Source organism: Conger conger, chromosome 16 (assembly GCF_963514075.1).
Source record: "Conger conger chromosome 16, fConCon1.1, whole genome shotgun sequence".
Lineage (NCBI taxonomy): Eukaryota > Metazoa > Chordata > Actinopteri > Anguilliformes > Congridae > Conger > Conger conger.
The window spans coordinates 14312772-14323284 of NC_083775.1; the positions used below are offsets into that span (position 1 = coordinate 14312772).

At 45.4% G+C, this 10513-nt stretch overlaps 1 protein-coding gene across 3 annotated transcripts; it reads left to right on the top strand.

The window, feature by feature from the left end:
- The first annotated feature begins 746 nt into the window (after positions 1-746).
- On the top strand, positions 747-8720 carry gtf2f1 (general transcription factor IIF, polypeptide 1). Of its 3 annotated transcripts, none has more exons than XM_061224196.1 (14): positions 747-851; positions 2009-2112; positions 2240-2286; positions 2459-2531; positions 2611-2807; positions 3047-3217; positions 3741-3949; positions 5516-5672; positions 6231-6289; positions 6524-6652; positions 7073-7146; positions 7245-7386; positions 7521-7653; positions 8103-8720. In XM_061224196.1, the coding sequence occupies exons 2-14, from the start codon at positions 2101-2103 to the stop codon at positions 8305-8307; spliced, it is 1608 nt and encodes a 535-aa protein (XP_061080180.1). In that variant the 5' UTR covers positions 747-851; positions 2009-2100; the 3' UTR covers positions 8308-8720. The 3 variants fall into 3 exon arrangements, with proteins under 3 accessions (XP_061080180.1, XP_061080182.1, XP_061080181.1); XM_061224198.1 differs by having other exon boundaries at positions 7073-7143; XM_061224197.1 differs by having other exon boundaries at positions 828-949.
- Positions 8721-10513: the final 1793 nt, after the last annotated feature.

Consider the following 10513-nt stretch of genomic DNA (forward strand, 5'->3'; position numbering starts at 1 on the left):
ATGGACATTCCCGCAATCATATTGGTTATTTTATTCAGTATTTTTTGTTAATTGCCAGTCAGGGGTGCCATCGGCTCAGCCAGAATCTTGGATCAAAAATGTGTTAAAATGTTGTATTAACGTTTCATTAGGAGGAGTGCTTTATTGCCCGCTGGCAACCCAGTCAGTCTCAGGTTAATGTGAGTGGATTTTCAGTTCTTTTTTATTACAAGGGACAGCCGGTCCAGCCTTTAACATTTCCGTTTCTGTAATCTCACAGATGCTTTCATCTTGAGTAACTAAAACAGCGTATTGTACATTCAGCCCATCCACAGGTAGGCTATATCATCAACTGCAGGCACAGTCCCCCATCCCTGGTGCAGGCTTGAAGTGGCCCACAGAATTTCTTACTTTCTGCTATTTCTGTGACCAGCATAGTAATTATTGAGTAACTGCCCTTGGTGAATTACAACAGTTTTTAATCAATACTAGCTACTTTGCCAGACCAAGGCAATGTCCAGTTCAAAGTCAGAAAGGACTAGTTTCTCTATTTACAAAATATTGAGTTTCCTCGAAAGCTGTGCCAGGCTTGGATCTATTTATGGCCCATAAATGTATTTATTTGCCTTCGTCTGAACTCCATAAGTGAAGAATAAATGCAACTGACAATTTTAGCCTTTTTATTCCACCCTTTCTCTCCTCTGACTGAAAAAGTAAGAATTAATTACATCTTTAGTCATTGTGTGGCACAGTGTATTCGCTCCGGCCAATTCGGAACCCCGACACAGGGAACTTTGTTTCTAATCGGACACCATTGTAACCGGTCTCGTTTTCTTTGTCGCGCTGCTGTTCGCCTATATAACTTCTTCTTTGTAAGTAGCTAAACAAACCGAAGTGTTTTGTGTATATTTATCTACATTGATTAAAAAGACCAATGTACGTACGCTTATAATCAAGTAAACCAACAGAGGTAAATCCAAACATTGTCAATATCTAAATATAGCAAGATTTTATCTTGCCTAACGTTAGCTAGCTAGCTAGCTAGCTAGCTAGATATCCTAAGGTTTGTTCTAATGTTAGAATTATAGCTAGCTAAGTTACCGTTAGCTAAGTTAACTTTATACTACACTGATACAGTTTGCTAGTCTACAGATGAAGACAAATGTCTTTGGCACAGACATGCATTCCCATTACCTTGTAACGAACACGAATGAAAAAAAATATATATATAATACAATTGCATTTAACTAACATTAACTACATCGTGGCGCAAACTAGAATTTCGGTAGCTAGTTATTGAAACGTTACACTACGAGTGATTCAAAATAATGACTTGTAAGACTAGAAAGACGCCCGCAAAATAACTTTCACTTGTTATCTAGCTACAATAACTTGCATGGTTCGCTATAAACAGTATTGACTTACGTTAAAGCAACTCGGAAAAGCTTAGATGGTCTCCTCGTGGCACAGCATTGGGGTCCTATTAACTTACTGTAAGCTACACGCATAAAAACCTACGTATATATAATTTTCATGCAATAGTTTGCGGTATCTCAAACTATGGTAGGTATGACTTATTTCCGTTTTAATATCATAATGGTCAACCAGCTAACGTAATGGCACTTACCAACCTATCGAAAAACTATTGCTCGCAAGTCGTGCCAGACTGGTTGTCTCCAAAAGAGCAAGTAGATTTTTGCACTTTTTTGACCTCATATTTATAATGTTTACTAAACATTTAGAATGTTTTCTAGTTGTCTTAGATTGCAATTTGGTGTTAAGCTGTAGTTGCTTGAGTGGTTCTATTAGTACTAACTTTGCTACTGTGAAATGTTTACTTATATACTTTATTACTTTATGTTTACTATAACTGATGTTCTTACCCAAGTCCTCTATTTAATGGCAAGAATAATAAACATGACGGCAAATCCTGTGTAGTTCACTAGCAAGCTAGATATGGTAGCTGTGCCAGTCTCAGCAAGTAATGGATAACGGATTTCCATACATGTTTTCTTCCCATGGCGTGCAGGAGTAATTCTGTGTCCTTGTGCTGTCTTCGGTGGGGTCACTGCTGGGTGACAGACCAGTTCCTGGGGTGAATTGTTTCCAACTCTCTCAACAATGACATCACTGGTAAGGTGTCAATGAATGAATGAAGTGGCTGATCAGTATGCTTACAGACAGAATATGATGCATTCATACGAATTGAAATGATGCATTCATACGAATTGAAATGTTGTTTTTTTTGGTTTTTTTGCAGGGAAATGGTGGATCCTCTTCGACAGAATACATTGTCAGAGTCCCCAAGTGAGTTTCCTGATTCTCATTCCAGTTCAAGGAGTTTCTTTGTCTCCTCCACTCCTTACATATTGCAGTAATATTTTCTCAGTCCCCATGACTGATCCTCTGTGGACACGGTTTTAAACCATGCTCCGTGCTCGACGCATAATCCAACACTGCCTCTGTGTCTGCCTCACAGAAACACCAGCAAGAAGTACAGCATCATGGCCTTTAACGCGGGGGACAAGGTCAACTGCTCCACTTGGACGCAGGTAATGGAGACGGTGTTGAGATGACTCCCCGTGAATGCTCCCTGCCCGCTCACTCTCTTGCCCTTCCCGCTCCCCGCAGGCAAAGATGGAGCGCGACATGAGCAACCGCCGCATGTTCGGGGGGGAGGACGAGGCGGCGGAGGGCGCCGCCGGCAGCGAGTTCGGGAAGAAGCAGAGGGAGGAGGCCCGCCGGAAGAAGTTCGGCATCATCACGCGGGAGTTCCGCGTGGAGGACCAGCCCTGGCTGCTGAAGGTCAATGGGAAGGCGGGGAGAAGGTACAATTTTTCGCGCATGTTGTCCTTGTTTGTTTCGTACGCTTTTATGTTGTATTGTCCAAAATGAAGTGTGTTGCCCTTCTTGGCCAGGTCTCTCTCGTAAAAGAGATTTTAAATCTCAGTGGGACTAACCTGGTGGAGTAAAGTGTCAAATGAAAGTGAATACAGATTTGTCGGTGCCCGTCAGTGTGGCTGCCTGCGCAGGGGGGGCAAGGCTGAATCTCTTTGCTGTGTTTCAGGTTCAAGGGGCAGAAGAAGGGCGGTGTGACGGAGAACGCCTCCTACTACATCTTCACCCAGTGTCCGGACGGGGCGTTCGAGGCTTTTCCGGTCCACGGCTGGTACAACTTCACCCCGCAGGCCAAACACCGGACACTCACTGCGGAGGAGGCGGAGGAGGAGTGGGGCAGGTGAGGAGGTGGAGGGAGACGCAGGGCGGAGGGGCAGACCATAGGAGGTACTGCGAAAGTGGCCCAAGGGTAAAATTAGAGTCAGAATAAAAATACGGCAAGGTGGACCTCTATTTTGTTCTGTCCTGGCGTTTGAATAATAAACGCCAATCGCAATCACGTCTGAAGAGATGCAGGTCAGAACTGCAATCTGTGATGTCCTTCCTGCATGGGTTGGGGTGGTGGGGCAGAGACACTCAGCGATGAGGCAGAGGTGGACCCTGGAAACACTAACTACATTCCAGGACCAGCGTGTATGTGTATAACATCACCAATGCGCTATGCTGATGAACTCCTAGGAACCACAATACAAACCCATAGTATGTACAGATTGCCTCAATGACACGCCAAAATAAGAAAAACCTAAACCCCATAAAAACAATACCTGAACTTATAGAAAGGGTACAAGTATTGCTGGGGTGCGGTTGCAGGAGGAATTTAGTTTACATCGACACCTAATTGATTTTCTCTCCCGCCCTCATAGGAGGAATAAAGTGGTCAATCACTTCAGCATCATGCTGCAGCGGCGTCTGCGGGAACAGGAGCGAGGGGATGATGACGACGACGAGGTGGAGAAGGGGGGGAAGAAGAAGAAGAAGAAGAAGGGCGGCCGGGGCGGGGACCTGCGCATACACGACCTGGAAGACGACCTGGAGCTGAGCAGCGACGACAGCGAGGAGAGCGAGGCAGAAGGTGGGGGAGCGCAAACATTACATTAAATTACATTACATTGCATTACATTACATTGCACTGCACTACACTACACTACATTACACTGCACTGCACTACACTACATTACACTACACTACATTACACTGCACTACATTACACTGCACTACACTACATTACATTGCACTGCACTACATTACACTGCACTGCACTACACTACACTAACATTACACTACATTGCACTGCACTACATTACATTACACTACATTACATTTACATTACACTACATTACATTACACTGCACTACACTACATTAACATTACACTACACTGCACTACATTAACATTACACACTACACTACACTGCACTACATTGCACTGCACTACACTACATTACATGACACTACATTACACTACAGTACATTACATTACATTTACATTACACTACACTACACTACACTACACTACAATTACATTATTGGCATTTGGCAGACACTCTTATCCAGAGCGACATACAGTTGATTAGACTAAGCAGGAGACAATCCTCCCCTGGAGCAATGCAGGGTTAAGGGCCTTGCTCAAGGGCCCAATGGCTGTGCAGATGTCGTTGTGGCTACACCGGGAATTGAACCACCGACCTTGCTTGTCCCGGTCATTTACCTTTACCACTACGCTACAGGCCGCCCTACACGTGCAAACACGTTCCCCCCTTTTTATCCAAACATGTATACTCTCACCGAGCACTTTGAGGAACATTTTTACCTTATTACACCTTCAGTTAATGTTCACATCAACCATCAGAATGGGGAAAAAATGTGATTAACTGAATTTGACCTTGGAATGATTGTTGGTGGCAGACGGGGTGGTTTGAGTATATCAGAAACTGCTGATCTCCTGGGATTTTCACGCTCACTAGTCTCTAGTTTGCAACGAATGGTGCGAATTATATATATTTTTTAATCCTGTGAGCAGCAGTTCTGCGGACAGAAACACCTTGTTAATGAGAGACGTCGGAGGAGAAGGGCCAGACTGGAGAAAGCTGACAGGAACGCAAATAACCACAAATACAACAGTGGTATACAGAAGAGCATCTCTGAACACACAACGCATCATAACTCTTAAGTGGATAGGCTACAGCAGTAGAAATCTAAAAAATAAGTCTAATGAATACCTAATAAAGAGCTCACTGAGTATATATAAGTGTTCGGATGTAGAGGGTTTTGACCTGGGGAAGGATTGTGGTTAAGTGGGTCGAACGAAAAGCGAGACACCGCCTGACCTGTGTTCATTCTTTGACCCCATCTCTCTCTCTCTCTCTCTCTCTCTCTCTCTCTCTCTCTCTCTCTCTCTCTCTCTCTCTCTCTCTCTCTCTCTCTCTCTCTCTCTCTCTCTCTCTCTCTCTCTCTCTCTCTCTCTCTCTCTCTCTCTCTGTGTGTGTGTCTCTCTCTGTGTCTCTCTCTCTCTGTCTCTCTCTGTCTCTGTCACTCTCTGTCTCTCACTGTCCCTCTCTCTGTCACTCTGTCTCTGTCTCTCTCTCTGTCACTCTCTCTTTCTCTCTCTCTCTCTGTCACTGTCTCTCTCTCTCGGGCAGACGGGGAGAGTAAGCCGAAAGCCAAGAAGGAGCAGAAGAAGAAGGGAAAAGGCAAGAAGAAGAAGAGGAAGGGTGGCAGTGACAGCGAGGCCATGGAGGACAGTGACGACGGGGACTTTGAGGGTCTGGAGGTGGACTACATGTCTGACGAGAGCAGGTGCTGGCGCAGAGCTGCTGACGGAATCGCCATTTCAGGCTTTTTCAGTGGATCGTAACTTGTAGTTAATGTGTTAATGAACTGCAGTGTCGCGGAGGATGGATCGTTGATTATTTAACAGCACAGTTCATAACAGGGTAGAGCGGAGGGTTCAGTCTCCAGTCCTGGAGGGCAGCAGTGACTGCATGTCTTCAGGGCAGACGAGTGAAGGGTTTAACTGACTGGCTGGTTAAAGAGTGCATAGACTGTTTGCAGGGTATATGTTGGCTGCTGACTGACAGGGAAGTGTATCACCTGTGCAGCCTGCAGCCGTCCAGAGCTTGGGGTTCACAACCGTTTTTAATCGATCCTCAGAGCTTTATCAATAATTTAATATTCCCAAATGTTTATGTTTAATGAGCTCTGTAAGGGCTGGGCTTGAATCATGTAGCATGTGTTTCTGCATAGTCCTGTTCTCTTTGTTCCGTGCCGGTGTTGTGTGTGAATAATCAGCCCCCAACGCTAATTCACAACTGCTTTCTGTCATCCTGACGGCATCTTGGTTCTTCCCGTTTCCAGTTCAGAAGAAGATGAACAGGAAAAGGTCAAACCCAATAAAGGGGAGGATGTTCCCAAAGGTGAGGCACATTTATTACTATATATGTGTAATTCGCATTGCTTATTATTATTGTTATTGTGAAAAAAAAAGCTTTTTTTATGCTTTAAATGTTCTGGATATGCTTTGGCAATATAGCACCATTGAATTGGGTTGAGGGAGAATTGTATCTACGCTGTTGCGTAGCAATTGGCGCGCATTTTACACTGAGGGCCGATGGCACCGTGCGCTAAAGCAGGCCGTCTGCCCCACCCAGGGATCGACGAAGCCTCGGAGAGTGAGGAAGAGAGCGAGGAAGAGAAGCAGAATGAGGAGGAGGGGAAGGAGGAGGAGGAAGAGGATGGGAAGAAGACTCCCGTACAGCAGGAGAAGAAGAAGAGGAGAGGTACGGACCATGCCGTTGTGTGGATTCAGTTCTACGCTACAAACGTTACTGTCCAATAAGTCTTTTGTCTTGAAATGAGTGAAACTGTCTTACCTCATTGCCAATTTGTCTTAAAAACAAACACTATCATTTAAAATGAAAAAGATGTTTACTCTCAGTGTAAGACTGAAATACTTTTACTGTATTTTTTTGGCTTTTGCAGTGTACACCCATGTCCCTCCCGGCAAACAACCTGCTGCTTTAACCCAAATCTCTCCTTAGTTCAACAACACTTTAATTACCCTTCTCGGTGTCCCAGAAAGGGGGGGGAAAAAAAGGAAAGAAATGTAACTATTGCAGTATGTTTGTCAGCCCGATTGGCTCAGGCTACTGTGAAGGGGGTGTGTTTTGACTAACCGGCGCCGTGCTTTTGCGTTCCAGACAGCAGCGAGGAGTCGGACAGCTCGGAGGACAGCGATATCGAGAAAGAGGCCAGCTCCGCGCTCTTCATGGTGGTGAGGCCTGTCCACCGGCCGTCTGCATTCGCCTGGCACCTTCACGCTAGCCTGCTCCTTCTTACCTGCTCCCGCCCTGTCCCTCTCCCCCCCCACAGAAAAAACGCACCCCGCCGAAGCGGGGAGGCGGCAGGGGGTCGGGGGGTAGCTCCAGGACGGGCAGCCGTCCCGGGACCCCCTCCATCGACAGCGCCTCCACCTCCAACACGCTCCGAGCTGCCGCCAGCAAGCTGGAGCTAGGTATGCACGCCGCCCCGGCGGGGCTCCCCTGTCTGTGTCCGTGCCTCCTGCCCCTGTCCCTAAGGACATTCGACTTTGCCCAGCACACCCTGATGTGTCGTTTCAAGTGTGGCCACCTTAACTCTCACTCCCAGGTAAGCGGCAAGCGGTGGCTACCAACGTGGACACGCCCGCGTCCAAGAGGCTGAAGATGGAGCCCAGTCCACAGAGCCCGTCAGGAAAGACCACCCCCCAGCCCACTTCTGGAAAATCCACACCCAGCTCCAGGTACTCCTGCTTCTCTCTGGTCCCTCCTTTTTTTTTTCTCTTTCTCTCTCTCTCTCTCTCCCCCTCTCCCCCACCTCCTGGTCGTCCTCTCCATGTTTTGCCATTACGAATGTACAATTCTTTCACGTCTCTAAAGCAAGTTCAATTGAACTGAGCCAAATTGAGTAGACTCATTATCATTTTCACAGCGGAGTATTGGGGTGTCATTTCTCAAAAAAATGTCCTCCTTTCCCCCCCCCCTGGTGGAAAGGAAGGATACTGTTTTTTAGAGTATTTGGACGTGCCCCTGTTTTGAAGACTACAACTCCTCTCTTATACTTCTTCATCCTGATCTTCTCCTTGTCCTCCTCACTTCTTTGCCTGCTTTTCTGCCTCCCGTTACCTGCATCATGTTCCCTTTCTCTCCATCGTCTCCCTGATTTTTGTTCTTCTTCTCCGCCCCGACGCAGTGACGTGCAGCTGACAGAAGAGGCGGTGCGGCGGTACCTCATAAGGAAGCCCATGACCACCAAGGACCTGCTGAAGAAGTTCCAAACCAAGAGGACGGGCCTGAGCAGCGAGCAGACGGTCAACGTGCTGGCCCAAATCCTCAAGAGGCTCAACCCGGAGAGGAAGAGCATCAACGACAAGATGCACTTTTACCTGACGGAGTGAGGGCATGGGGGGGGGGGGGCAGGCTGGCTGAGGAGGACCTTGGTCGGCCATTTTGTGACCACAAAGGAGGAAGTGACGTCATGCATTTGAAACTGAAAGTCAAAGGAAGCGCGCGCGGGCAGTGGGATTGTGGAGGGCACTGGCTGGGACTGAGGAGAATTGTGGGATTGTTAGAAAATCATCAGTGGTCGTTTGACCTAGTTGATGAAGGCCAACGGTGTAACTTGTCAAGACTTTGTCTCTGCATAAAAACACGGGTCTAAATTAGAGGGACAGGTCTTTTTTTTTGTTCTTTTTCAGTGTGAAGTATGAAGTGTTATTGTAGTGCATTTTACTTTCTGGTTGTAGAACACCAGCTGTAATGGAGAGTGTTTATCTCTTGTGCTTATTTGTAATAAAACATTCCCTCAGTATGGTCTGTCATATTGTATAAATTACATCTGAGTTTAGTGAGCTTCCTATTTTGCCATAGTTATAAAGTTGGTTTACTGGACGGTATTTTCTTATGCTGTGTAAGGAAATCCCCATGGACAGCACCATCTCTTATTCAAATTGGACCTGATCAGTCAAGGGACGGGAGAAACTGGCTTAAGGTAATGGACCATCCCTTTATTTGACTGCAGGCAAAGCTACTGGAAAGAATAGCTTTGATAAGGAGTTGGCACTCTTAACTCCACCGCGATTGACACAGTGAAAGGAGGAGTTGAGGTCAAACACTTAACACTGGTCCGGTGGAACTCATGGGCTATTAGCTGAGATGTCCTGATAATGTTAATAAATGTACCTTTCTGCTTTTCTAAATGTTACTCTACTGGATGTGGATTCATTTCAAACAATACAGTGGGCTCCAGAGTTATTGGCACCCTTAATAAAAATAGAAAAGAAATGCTGCATACAATAATAATTGATAATGATCTATATCTTATGTTCAAACATATGGGAAAACTTTATACTTTTATGTCAATGCATTTACTCATGTTTCAATGTTTTTTTTATTTAGTAATGTCATATGTTCTGAAAACCACAGGTGCCAAAATGATTGGCACCCCAAACAATTATTCAATTATTGGATCAAATGAAGTGGAGTTGCCAATACAATTTTACTTTCATTTAGTTCATCTCAGTCTAAATATACTATTGTGTCATTCCATCACTTCCTGCTTCACTATAGACAGCCCTGACTGGGCACAATAAACAAAACCAAGCATCTGGAGATTCCCTAACCTCATTGGAATTATGACTATGTGCTATGGTCAGTTGAGACCACATTTTGACCACACCATCGACATGTTTAGCTGCAAAATTGAATGCATACAAGGAGAAGCACCTCATACCTAATGGCAAATACAGTGGGTCATTTATGTTTTGGAGATGGTTTGCTGCCAGTGGATCAGGGGCACCATTTCAGATCAATATCACAAATGACCTCAACAAAGTACCAGGAAATACTGGCAGAAAATCCTGAGTCTTGGTTGTAGGTAGATTGGCCAGCAGGACAATGACTCCAAGCATACAGCTATACATGTCTCACAGTGTATTTACATACAACTTTGTAAGTCATTCATTCATTCGTTCATTCATTCATTATCCTAACCCGCTTATCCTGAGCAGGGTCACAGGGGGGCTGGAGCCTATCCCAGCATACATTGGGCAAAAGGCAGGAATACACCCTCAGACCTGCCAACCTTGGAAAAAAAATTTGAGTAGCAACTTACTGTGGCGGCGCGGCGCAGCACGGCATGGTACGGCGCGGTGTGAGGTCAGGCACATTGGCTGATCAGTATTGATTGAGTTCACATGCTCACTCATCACAACTCATTACTAAGCACATAGATCCCACTCACCACCACCATATCTAGTTATTCAACATACAAGTAGACTATGAAGAAAACAAAAACTCTTTTAATGAAAAGGCAATATATTTTCTGTGCTTTGATACACTTCAAATTTTGGAATATGTTCCAATGTTTTCACCGAGACATTTGGCATAAGGTAACTGAAAATCCCTTAAACAGAACTTAAACTTATATTATTACCTGCAGCTCCTTGATGGCTAACGTCAAAATCATAATTGCACACGGTGCAAAACGCATGATTAGGCAGTTTAGAGGGGCGGAGGCATGGCCATTGATCTTGATACTTCGTCAGGAACTTCTGAGGGGCATAGACTGGCTTCTTTTTAGATTTGCTTCCCTCTCTCTCTGTG